This window comes from Xyrauchen texanus, chromosome 25 (genome assembly GCF_025860055.1).
Source record: "Xyrauchen texanus isolate HMW12.3.18 chromosome 25, RBS_HiC_50CHRs, whole genome shotgun sequence".
Taxonomy (NCBI): Eukaryota; Metazoa; Chordata; class Actinopteri; order Cypriniformes; family Catostomidae; genus Xyrauchen; species Xyrauchen texanus.
Genome location: NC_068300.1, coordinates 9,083,354 through 9,097,195, shown reverse-complemented (window position 1 = coordinate 9,097,195; position 13,842 = coordinate 9,083,354). Strand labels below are relative to the sequence as shown.

General features: G+C 38.1%; 1 protein-coding gene across 1 annotated transcript in view; it reads left to right on the top strand.

Moving 5' to 3' along the window:
* The window catches only part of LOC127618979 (growth hormone-releasing hormone receptor-like), a 32,567-nt gene that overhangs the window by 8,124 nt on the left and 10,601 nt on the right, over positions 1 to 13,842 (top strand). The window contains 6 exon segments of the mRNA XM_052091684.1: positions 3,283 to 3,390; positions 6,731 to 6,775; positions 6,778 to 6,821; positions 8,037 to 8,134; positions 9,804 to 9,936; positions 13,390 to 13,543. Coding sequence (XP_051947644.1) covers positions 3,283 to 3,390; positions 6,731 to 6,775; positions 6,778 to 6,821; positions 8,037 to 8,134; positions 9,804 to 9,936; positions 13,390 to 13,543 — 582 coding nt within the window.

Below are 13,842 nucleotides of genomic sequence, written 5' to 3'. Positions count from 1 at the left end.
ACAAATACTCTATCTGTGTGTGTGGACATGTGCATGTGTGCACAAGCCCCAGTTGAGAGGAAAGTATGCAATTTGTGGGAAAGATGCAATACCCAGTGAAGCATGTGAGGAAGCCAGAGAACAGTATGTGGCTAGCGGCTAAATATGAGATAATATGAAATATGGATTAGGTCAAATTTGATTAATAGATGTACAAAAACTATTTAAAGCTGTAAAACATCCAGATACTCTACCTATACGAGTCACAAGTGACCCGTTGAGACAATGGAAAGAACTGTTTGTTTTAATTGTCATTTCTCTTAAACAATTATGATTGAATAACAATTATTCTTATTATTTTCTTTGTTATTTTGATGGTCTTTACAATGTCACAATGTTTGGTTCCGGTACCAAAAACTATGCTGTATTTGTAATGTATTCTTTACTTGTCCAGGGTCAAAAAATGGCCCTGAGACAATATGAGGGTTAAAGGCCCCAATATACTTCCAGATAAGTGGTTCTCCATTCTTCGTTCAGGGGTAAAAATACGTTCGAATCAGCTGTGCAAAGGCAAACATTCAGACACCGGCCACACTGCTGTGGGAGGTGTTTAGAGGATCATTTAAATATGAGAAAGCACACGACTATGTAAAACCTTAACTAATGTGACATTAAATGTGTTATAAGTGACTTTATGCCCCATTCTATGAGTAGAATTCAAATGAGGTCAGTAAAAGCTGTTTTAACCACTCGATGATGATTTAAAGTAATATATATGGTAATATATATGACGCTAATGCACTAACACGCTATACCCGGCCATAATATGTGCAGATTCCACTCTGTTATTGTCATTTATGATGACACTGATACTACTGAAAAGATAGGTTTATAAAAGAGTGTTAATGTGCAGAATGAAGAAAAGAATGGTGATCGGGGCATATCTTTGGGCACATGTATGAATGACTTTCGCTGCAGTTGGCACATGAGCGAATGGGCACTTGAGAGTATTTGAGTAGATTTGATTCCTTTTGTAGACTAATTAAACATTACATGGTCTTAGCAGTTGAATACTTACTGAAAAACACTAATTAAATAGTAGGTGGAGCTTAACGATGACATGGACCAATGACAGCAAAAAGGTGTTTAGAGAATAATTCATTCATTGGATACAGACAATATACGCTCACTGAGTACTTTTTTAGGAAAACTATAGTCCCAATAAAGTGCCCGACGTGGTCTTCTGCTGTTGTAGACCATCCGCTTCAAGGCTCGACATGTTGTGTATTCTAAGAAGGGCTGGACTGGTAATCTGGCATACCGGGCATTTTCCCGGTGGGCGGACGCACTTCAAGGGCGGAATGTCCATCAGGACAACCGACCGGGCCGGTGGTTCGGCCGCGATAAGCAAAAATGAGTCGCCGTGTCATGCAGAACGGACCACAAACAGCGCCGCGATATACAGAAAAGGACAGCGCCACCCCCCCGCTCAACAGTTGGGTCAGTTGCCATGTAAAATCCCGGGCCGATTTCTCTTCCCAGTCCAGCCCTGATTCCGATCACTACAATTGTACAGAGTGGTCATTTGAGTTACCGTAGCCTTTCTGTCTGCTCATTCTCTGTTGACCTCTCTCATCAACAAATCATTTCTGTCCGCAGAACTGCCGCTCACTGGAGGATTTTTGTTTTTGGCACCATTTGGTGTAAACTCTAGAGACTGTTGTGTGTGAAATCCCAGGCGATCAGCAATTACAGAAATACTCAAACCAGCCCGTCTGGCACCAACAAACATGCCACGGTCCAAATCACTCAGATACATTTTTTCTCCATTCTGATGGTTGATGTGAACAACTGAAGCTCCTGACCCGTATCTGGATGATTTTATGCATTTCACTGCTGCCACATGATAGGTTGATTAGATAATTGCATGAGTAAGTAGGTGTGCAGGTGTTCCTAATAAAGTTCTCAGTGAGTGTATATCGCTTTAACAACTGCAAGAAAACATAGCTGAAACATCAAAACGTTGCACTAATAGTTTTTTTTAATAAATGAAAATCTAGCTTCCTTATAGCTTGAAAATACAAAACTCAAAATCACTATTTTAACTGTTATAGTCTTATGAAAAATGTCAATAAAATAAATAAATAAACGGATCCCACATGGATATACTCTTAAAATATGTCAACAACTGTCTCATTTTGATTAAGACGATTTTAGATTTAGATAATTCTGTGATTTTTGGTTTAGGGCTAGATTTAAAAATTTTGAAATTAGATTTATTGTTTCTAAACCATAACTTCATGCATTTTTTATGTTTTATTAAACTCATTACTACCAGCTACTCAATGAATACAAACAAACTGTCATATTATGCATTTCTCTTGTCGAACATACACATTTTTCTTTTCTCCCTATTTGGAATGCCCAATTCCCACTACTTAGTAGGTCCTTGTGGTAGTGTGGTTACTCACCTCAATCCGGGTGCCGGAGGCAGAGGCGCAAGGTACATATGTGCAAGGTATGCAATGCATAGGGTCGCCATATAAAGGCACTCGACAGATACATGGGGCACAAAATGTCACACTCGGGTAATGGGTAGCTGCGCCTCTGCTACTGAGACAGTCAAGCCGTGCATCTTATCACGTGGCTCGCCTTGTGTGACGCCGCAGAGACTCACAGCATGTGGAGACTCATGCTACTCTCCGCGATCCACACGCAAATTTCCACACGCCCCCATTGAGAGCAAGAACCACTAATCGCAACCAGGAGGAGGTTACCCCATGTGACTCTAGCCTCTCTAGCATTCGGGCCAATTTGGTTGCTTAGGAGCCCTGGCTGGAGTCACTCAGCACACCCTAGATTCAAACTCGCGACTCCAGGGGTGGTAGTCAGCGTCAATGCTCTCTGAGCTACCCAGGCCCCAAACATAAACATTTTAAAATATCTAAGTCACTCCCTGTGAGATGTCATTTTAAAGGAATTAAATTTGTATAGAATTTTACACTGTCAGAAACTGTCCGTTCATTTGTTGTTGTTGAACATTAAGAGACAGACAGAGGTTAGAACTTGATCACACTCATTGTTATGCAGCGCCTTGTGTTCTGCGTTCTCCAGTGGTTCATTATTGAAGTGTTGTTTGCCTGAGGCTTTATAGGGATTTCAGATTCTAGAATGTTCTTGGGCGACTCCAAAACAGCAAACTGGACCGTAATATAGCCAATACAGTTGTTATGTGCCAAAAAGGCTTTTTGTTTGGTGCTTTTAATGCATGTGTGATTATTCTATTTGTGTGTGTCTGTGAAGGTTGTTTACCTGTATGGGATTCTGTAGTGTGCTGGCCCAAAACGGCAGTGGGTGAGACGGTCCACTCGCCCTGTCCTGCTGTTTTCTCTCTCTTCAGTAATAACACAGGTACCACTACACACAACCCTAACACAACTATATCTTTCACACTAGGATTTTGCACCATTCAGAGCTAGATTGTATGGAGCCCCTAAGAAGACAGGGCGGTCATTTTTATTCTGAAACAGTTCTTCGTTCCTTCACAATAGTTTAACCTTAATATGCACAGTGAAACCATAATAATTATACAGGAAAATTTGTATTATGGTAATTAAAAATGCATAATTTTGTAGCTATTAAGGTTTTAATACATATATTGTACTATTGTTTTTGTTGTAAAACCTTAAAAAAAGATATATGTTTTTACTTAAATTACTTTTTATAGTTACTACAATGTTAGCATAGTAAAACCATGATTTCCACCAAAACTGTGATTTCTAAAGTTAGCAATATTCATATTAATATTAATAGTTAAACTATGGTATTTGTATAGTAAAGCGACTACAAAATTAGGATTTTTCTATCATAGTTTTATTTTTCCTGTATTATCACTATTATCACTATGGTTTCACTATGAATATCTTGGTTAAAATATGGTACTTATTATAAATAAGTACCATAAATTCTTAAATTCTTAAGAATTTATGGTACTTAAATTCTTAAGTACCATAAATTCTTTATATTTTTTAGATTATTTAAGTTTACTTAAAACTTAAATTTACCATGATTTTACTACAGTAACTATATTTTAACCTTGATGTCCATAGTAAAACCATTGTAATAATACAGGAAAACAAAAGCTATGGTAATAAAAATCATAATTTTGTGGCTATTATGTTTTTACTGCAAATACCTGAAACCAAAATGCCATTTTTTTCTACTACAGTAACCATTTGTGGCAGGGCGGGGCCGGGTCGTGATTCCACACACCCGGCCCCATATCAGGCTAATCAAGCCTCAGAGAGAGATTTACGGACAGCTGTCCGACACCTTTAAGTTTTTAATTAAAATCGTATTTATATTCTCAAGCTGGTTCTCGGCTCCTCCTTTCCATTAATGCCTTTACACTGGTCCCGAAATCCAGGAAGGAGGAGGAATGCACCATAGTAGAGTCCTCGCCACTACCATCCACCCCAACGGAGCAGCCGCGGCCATCCACCGGAGGCCACCTGGAAATGGAGGAACAGCCGGCGACCGCGAGGGGAAGAGGGGCTCCCAACCAACCACCTGTAGCGGTTACCGCTGCCAGGGGTGGGGGAGACCCCTACCGTCCACCAAAAACATGGCGGGGCTTTCCATCCTCCAGGGGATAGAAATTGTATTTTTCAGACCATGGTGGAAAAACCTTTTCATTCCCAGAATGCTCTAATTTAACCCCCAATTATATATATATTTTTAAAGGTATCTGAAAACAATGTGGTGGATGTTTTGTGGTGCTGTTTGGCAAAATCGAAATGGCTGTGATCATTGTTTTGACAATGTTAAGTTTGAAAATCTGTTAAAATATGATTCTACATATCCGGGAATATATAGACAAAATGAGTTTCATTGCAAATGTATGTTTAATGTACAATTGCATTTGAATAAATTCCTCTTCCTGTCGTTTCAATTCAAATTCAGTTCAACACCTGTGGGTTGTGGCCATTTCAAATTAAATTTAAAATCACAAACTGAAAGGGAGCCAATTATTGCTTTCAGAATTTTGCCCAGCCTCGGTCCACACAGACATTTCACAGTCCCTGCATCTGTAACCAAATGAGTCTGTTTCAGTCTTCAACAATAAACATATCTACCTCATATGGAATTGAAAGCCCAAGCCGTTATCTCAAATGGTAAAATGCCTTGCTTCAATTTCAAGGTTTGTACGTTTCAGCGAAAACAAATCTGGCTTTTAATTTTGCCACTGCAATAACGTTTCCACTGAACTGTCAGTGTAACCAACTAAACCCGGTCTGAACTCAACCAACCAGTAAACACTTCATATAAATCTGAAGCCACTCTAGATGAAATTGTTTGGTCCCATAAGCCACATTTTCATCTGATAGTCTCTAGGCATTAAGAGTCAGAGTCTGTGAATGCCACTGCACCATCTCTCATTCCCAGCTTCATTTCTCCATCAATGTTTCTCTCTCGTCCTGGAGAAAATGATAAATGCTTCATCCCAGACCCAGCTTATACACAATGCTCTGCTCAATCTTGTTCTGTATAAATATAAACTTAAAAAACGTAATGCAAACTACATGAAATGCCAACAGCGGTGTAATATTGATAATTAATTGAAATATTGAAAGTGTTGGTTATGAAAATACTGTCAACATTTACTCACCCAATATTGTTTCATCCACACCAATAAAATTTTCAATTGTCCATTAACACGTTGCTCTATTTCATACAATGATAGCATGACCAGAAAAGCACCATAATCAATACCAAAAATGTCATAAAATCACCATAAAACCGATCCATATGACAAAATCAATCGATAGATTTGTGTGAGAAACAGAGCGAAATGTAAAGCATTGTTCTATCTATTGAAATGCCAAAATAAAATGGAAGGATTAATAGATAACCAATGCATTAGTACGGAAGCGTATTGCATTCACTTGAGAAAAAAAAATCTACTCTGTTTTTCTGAATTAACGAGTTAATTATCTCAGAATTACGAGATAATTTTTCATTAAAAAATATATTTTGTTCTGTTTTTCTGAATTAATGAGATCCCTCAAAATCCTGCCAGGAGCTCTATTTTAGCTGGATTGCATGGAAGTAAACATGTCCCGCCTTTCAAGTTTAATCCGGTTTTATATATATTTTATATTTTATTTTAAACTTGGCCTTCAATACAAAGACATTACTGTCTATGACATTTGTAATACTGTCATGGCTGAGACACGCTTTGATCTTCCAAAGGACACTAATCAACCAATAGACTTGTACTTGCATTTAACACGAGAACTACCGGAAGTCTAGAACTACTAGAATGGCCATAGCGCTCATTCTGACCGTTCATACTAGACTGTACCAAATGTCATGTCATATTTACATTCGAAACTTCTATTGAGGTTTTAGAATGAAGCTTCTAATGTCTGTCGTCATATTTTATGACGTCATCACCCTAAAAATGTATTGTTTAAATGGAGCGCCAAGCGAACGCAGATAGTCCTACATTATACGATCTTTTTTTGTAATATATAATAGTGCTAGACTATACACATACATAGGCCTATATATATTATATATTAGCTATACACATACATAGGCCTATATATATTATATTATATTTTCTCAAGTGAATGCAATACGCTTCCGTACATTTGCATATTTCAATTATTGTTGAAAAGCATGATGAGATTGCCTTTCAATACACAATTTTTTCTGTTGACATTTAACCTTTTTCATTGTGCTGTAGGTACAGTGAGTCGTAACTGCACCGCTGGAGGCTGGTCGTGGCCGTTTCCCCCTACCATGAGGCCTGCAGTGTTGAAGCTAACATCCCAGAGGTCAACAAGAGGGCAAAGATATTCTGAAATTCATAATGTGCCATATCTTTAAAAAATCTCTTTCATGTATCCATACACTGGAATGACACGCAACGTACTAACAAGAGAACACAACAGTGAAAAATCCAATTTATTTTTCCATTTTTAATGGCAATTTATAAACCTTTAAAGACTTACCATGAGCTCTGAGGTTGTTAATAATACTGTTAAAGTCATCAGTCCAAAAAATAATAAATTGTTTATTAGTGGAATTGCTGGTGGAGAACTACACTACCCATGATCCTGCAGAAAACGTTTGTCCAATCAGAGCATCGTGACCAACAGATCACACCAAAAGTGCTCTGCAGCAGCCGGCCACTAACGTGATGGCTGTGAGTGACGCAATCGACCCGGTCTCCCTTCACTCTCAAAATACTTATATTTACTATATAAGATATTACTATATTACTATATAATAATATAAAAAATAAAAGATAAAAATATTACTATATTTGTGTATACAGTATCTGAACATTTTGAAATAATTTTTCTCTATATTTATTATCAACAACTTTAAATCTATGGTATTATATTATTCTATCTTAAAAAAAAATTAGCATAATTTGCAATGGGATTGTATGTTCATTCCCTCATGAAAGAGGTTAAGTACACAGTATGGACTTTGTGCCCAAATTTCAAAAATTGTTTTGCTTTAAATCGATGTTTGTAATGTTGTGATTCACCTCAGTGCTGTTGATTTGGTTCATGACTAAGAACTGTTTTATGAAGGATTATATGAAATCCCTATGGAAAAAAATAATGGGAAAAATACTTCTGGAACCAAGGTGGCTGGAAAATTGGGCGGGCCATGTTGCGGGTCCATTGTGAAGCAATTTAGAAAGAAGTTCTTCGTAAACTTCAGCAGTGACCAGCTTAAAACAGTTAAAACCAGCCTATTGTCTAGAATATAGTTTGTTTTGGGCACTTTTGGCTGATCAACCATCATGGCTACACTAATTAAGCTAGTCTACCTTCAAAAACCAGCTTGAGTCAGTAACAGACCAGCAATGCCCATCTAAAACCAGTTAAGACCATTTTGGCTTAGTTGATTGATTGAATTATTGATTGATTCATTCAGACTGCATATTTAATGTGATTCAGACACTGTATCAGCTGGTTATTTTAATCTTTCTGATCATTTAAATGTCCATTAATTTTGTTCATTATGTCATTCAGGAGTCGTATTTTGCCACTGTGAAACTGATCTACTCGGTTGGTTACGGATCGTCACTGTTGTCTCTCTCAGTTGCCGTGGTAATACTGCTGCTGTTCAGGTAGTGTGCTTTTACAATGTGTTCTTGCAAGTATAATAGTTCACCTCCATCTCCAGATGTCTTATTTGTTTAAGACGTAGATGTCTTTATTTAACTGTTTGACCAAAATGACCATTGTAATGTTTGGAGGAAAAAGGGTGAGGCTTGCAAGCTGAAGATCACCATCCCAACCGTGAAGCATGGGGGTGGCAGCATCATGTTGTGGGGGTGTTTTGCTGCTGGAGGGACTGGTGCACTTTACAAAATAGATGGCATCATAAGGAAGGAAAATTACGTGTACATATTGAAGCAACGAATGTAAAGCTCGGTCGCAAATTGGTCTTCCAAATGGACAATGTCCCCAAGCATACCTCCAAATTTGTGGAAAATGGCTTAAGAGCAACAAAGTCAATGTATTTGAGTGGCCATCACAAAGCCCTGACCTCAATCTGACCATGAAAAGTGACCATTGAGAAGGGGCATTCTTATGTATTCTTACATTCTCTTGGACTCGTTCGACTTCATCATCCACTGCCAAAGTTAATTTCCAACACTCAAGAACGCAAGTACCAAGAATGCATCAAATTTCCCTGATGTGCTCTTGATCAGGCTGAATATCAAGGATGCATCGGATAGTGACTGGTGTTCAAGAAACCATTTAAAGTTCAATAAATCATAGTGGCACTACGGTGGCAGATGAAGAACATTTATCATTGTGTTTTCCCTCAAGAGTTTCCCGCTGTAAGCTTGTGAAAGCCTGACTACTCTTGAAAGTCATCACACTTCGTCAACTTGTCATTAGTCGTGCAAAACCTCACTGGTGTGATGATAATAATGCTGTCACCAGTGTGTGATAATGTCAGTTCTCTCACTGACTACAAATGTACTAGGATGGTCAATTTTGCAACAGGAACATCTCAAAGCTCGTAATACAATAGATGTATTCTCCATCCTCCTGTACTTTCAAGTTCGTTCTGCCAAGGTGGCTTGGCAAGATTGGTGTTCAGAACACGAATCTGTTCTCTGCATTCTTAGCATTGAGAAACGCTCATAGTTCTGAAAGTTTTGGGAGGGCGTTTGGACCAAGCAATTTAACAAACCTCAGGTTAGTTAGCTAGTTTTAGCAAGCTTTAAAGGTACACTATGGAGGATGTCTTGTTTAATGTCTTTAGAAATGAACAAAATACCATTATTGGGCCAGTATATGAGAACTCTGTATTCAAAATCGTGTTGCCTGTGTCATTACGGTAAGCCTACAATAATGATTGACATTTAGAGCTCTCGGTTTCAATATGGCGAGACATTTCTGGCTTCCATCATTCAGCCTATGCAGGTGTATTTTCAAGGAAAACAGATCTGGCGATATATATGCTACCTACTTACTTAAGTGACATATTGTAGGGCTTTCTTTTACCATCAGTGAGTGTGTTTACATGTAAAGTACCATCAAAAATCCATGCAGTAGAGCAGCGTCTAAGCACAACTGATATTTCTCCACAAGTCAACCACAGATGCCCATAAAGGGCCAATAATTATTTGGTGTAACTTTAAATTGTGTGCAACTTGATTGCTTCATTCATGAAGCATGTGCTCTGAAAATTACAAGTGTTGTGTGTGTGTGTGTGTGTGTGTGTGTGTGTGTGTGTGTGTGTGTGTGTGTGTGTGTGTGTGTGTGTGTGTGTGTATTTAGGCGACTACACTGCGATCGAAACTACATCCACATGCAGCTGTTCTTCTCCTTCATCCTGAAATCTGCGTCTGTGTTTATAAAAGACGCTACGCTGTTCGCCAGTGATGACACAGATCACTGCACACTCTCTACAGTGAGTCAATCACACCACATATCGCCACAGACCTAACTGCCTTTAAATGTCTCCACCGTCAAGAATAAACTTGATTGACTTCACAAACAACACTCACTGACTTTTAATGACAAATCAATGGATTTGTGACTTTAGCTGCATTCTAAAACGAAGCAAGCTGCCTTGCTATCTACTGCCTGCATAAGTTACCACCAACAAGCAATTTGTCTGGAAACTATTGCAGGGTAAATTTCTATCAATGTTTGGGAGTAACCATGTGCATAGATTCCAGCGGGGATGTAACCCCCCAATAATCAAAACAAGCAAGTACAAGTAAAAGTAGCAATGCTACTAATGCTAACTTTTCATTAGCGTGACAGTAGTTCAGTTATTTTCACAACAGTGCAGCTTTTCCTGTAACAAGCTACATTTTCTAATGAGTAGCACTGTAAAAAAAAGTCTACATTTGTCACCTTTTATTGTTAATGTACAATTGATCTGAGGGAGAAATCAAACGCCCTCACCTAAACAGTCTCTCTCTCTTTCTGTCCCTCTCATATAGTGCTTGAAAAACCAAGTCATTTAAGTGAAATGGTTCTTTTGGACAGTGATTCCCTTATATTTAGGGTTGAGAATTATGATTCATGTTAGTGCGCAGGTTCATTGGACACTTTATAAGCTAGTTCACATAAATGATTCACTGATTCACTTGAGCCCATGTGCAGCCTTAAAGGGACTATCAATTACTGCTGTATATAACTATATTTCAACTCAGTTATATAAAATAGGGTGTTTTCAACTTTTATTAGTTAAAATGTAAATGTGTTAGTGCTGTAAGTTGATTAAAGATTTTATTCGCTATTAATCACATAATTTGTCATAGTTAATCAAGATTAATAGCAGATTATAAAAGTGTTGAAATTTGACTCTAAATATCCTTTTTGTTCCTATCTAATTGCATTTATTACCTTCTTAGGAAAGGAAACAAAACAATATGTAACAATATAATGCTTTATTAACATTTTCCAAACAAATCCTTCCACAGTATAAAGATAGAAATGCCCTAAAATAGCTCCAATTCAAGTAACATTAACATTAAACTAGGTCTGTCAATCAATTAACATTTTTAATCGAATTAATTACATGGTGTCCCAATTAATTAAGCAAGATTAATAGCATTTAATCGCATATTCAAATATTTGCTGAGAAAGTCATATAACATTAATTCAATATATAATGATGAAATAATTATACATAGTTATCTTTAAATATTTAACAATTATAAATATAAATATATATATTCAGATAATTAAACTGCTTTACATTCTTATAGCAGAAGAGTTCATCATTAATAAGACAATTTAAAAGAAGCTTTAGATTACAATGTGTTGTTTACTACCATATTATTGATCATAAGTCAATCACTGACACACAGTTCACAGCAATCCATTACACAAGTGAATTTGTCAATCAGTGGGAGATTTATTATGAGGGCTTGTTTAAGGACCCGTCAGTGTACACCTGCATCAGACATGCTTGTGTAGCGTCTCAGGTGCGTTGTGTCATAAACATAAAATGTTTAGGTCATTGTTTCAAGTTAAATATAGTTTAATACTCAATCTATAAACACATCTTGCGATCCCTTAGTTCGCATTTGTGCTCTGTCAGTTGTTTTGAACGCAAGAACGTAACGAATGTCTGTTTTGTTCTGGATGGCTGTTTTGTTCACTGTATAAACTGTGTGTTGCTCATACAGCTGAAGTTTCATTTACTGCCCTCTGGTGTAAACAGGTGGTACTACAAGCTTGCATTTCTCAGGAATCTTCCTTATTACGTTTGATTTTTTAACACGTTATTTTTTATAAAATTAATCGCACTGAGTTAACGCATTAAATCAACAGCCCTACATTAAACATTTCCCAAAGACTAAGTGTTAGGTTGACTAATTGAAAGAACTAGTCTCCCTATAGTTAGCATTTTCATTGCAATGGGCATTAAATCTCTTAAATTCTCATCCTCCACTATATTAATCAGCTGGCAGACTGTGGCTATTCACTTTGCTACAGCAATCATGAAGCCACATTCATTATTCACGTCAGGGCGTCAGCGTCAAGCGCCGCTTTGAACTCCAGATGAAAGCGCTTTCAGACGAAACGTCTCATGCTGCGATTTGGTAGTAGTAAAGATGACGTACTTCTGTGGAAATGAATTGCACCTTACATAGTCTTACAAGTCCCATCTTGTCTTGTTTTGTACAACAAATAGCGTCAAGAGCTCCTTTCACCCTCATTTTATCACTGACATTGAATCACTGTTGTGTGTGTGTGTGTGTGTGTGTGTGTGTGTGTGTGTGTGTGTTTGTGAGTGTTTCAGTGTAATGATTCTGGGCGGACACATCGCAAAGGTTCTGCCCTTCCAAACATTGTAAATGCTGGTTTATGCTGTGTGAATGCATTAATCACGATAAAGAAAAATGAGTTAAACTTTTTAATTAATCGCACGCGTTAAGCTAACCCTCATTTTGACAGCTCTAAAATGTATAGATACTTTGTAGTATCCATCCATCCATCCATCCATCGTCAACCGCTTATCCTGTGTACAGGGTCGCGGGGGGCTGGAGCCTATCCCAGCTAACATTGGGCGAAAGGCGGGGGACACCCTGGACAGGTCGCCAGTCCACCGCAGGGCCACACATAGACAGACATACACTCGCACTCACCTCCACATCCACATCCACACCTAGGGCAATTGTTTTTTGGAGACACCAATTAACCTAGCCTGCATGTCTTTTGGATGGTGGGAGGAAGCCGGAGTACCCGGAGAGAACCCACGCAGACACGGGGAGAACATGCAAACTCCACACAGAAAGGCCGGGGCAACCAGGGTTTGAACCCACGACCTTCTTGCTGTGAGGCGACAGTGCTAACCGCTGCACCACCGTGCGTTTTTTAAAAAGCGTAGCTTGAAACCATATGGGAAGCTACAGTTTCAAAGTAGCTTCCCCAACACTGACTTCTATAGTGGTGATTGGGAGACCTAAGCAAATATCATTTTTGCCTTCCCATTTGCTCAAACAGCAAAAGAATCAAACAAAAAACAAAATAGAAAGCAGTATATTACAACAGTCAGAAGAGAGAAAGATGCCAAATTTCTGTCTCCCTCAACAGCTGTATTTCATACCCCATCACAGCTGTGTTGACTATGTTTTTTAAATGAATGCCAAGGGAAAATAATGTAAAGAGTAAAGCCATACATTTTTGTTTAATGATTAAAAAAATATGTTTGCTATATTTAAAAGACTTGAATGTATCATCACAGTCTGTGAAAAGGATCCATATTCTGTTGCTGTATTGAATTTTCTCTAAGTTGCAATATTTACCTCCTTGATTTCCTGCTGTGAATAGATCTCCTTCCTCTCTTGAGTTTCCTCATCATGACGTGTTAGTCATTCACAATCTCTGTCTCTCTCCGCAGGCGTCCTGTAAGGCATCAGTGGTGTTTTGTCATTATTGCGTGATGACTAATTTCTTCTGGCTGCTGGTGGAGGCCATGTATCTGAACTCACTGTTGCTCTCTGCATTCCCACGTAGTCGTCGCTGCCTGTGGAGTTTTGCTATGTTGGGCTGGGGTGAGACACTCACATCGCTGTCTGTCTCTTTGTCTCTGTCCCCTCTAACACTCTGTTTTCTGGCCATTACAAATCAATGTGATCTCATGAGTATTCGTAGCTATATGGTGCTAGCACGCCACACTTTACACTGAAACTTACAATATTGACTTCATCTAAAATGTAAATAATTTTACATATATGAACAACTTTAGAGATGTACAAATGTTTACGAATCCTTATTAAATCCATGAATATTGAATCCATGGAATTACTTCAAATATGTAAAAGCTTACCATTCACACATACTGTAGACTAAT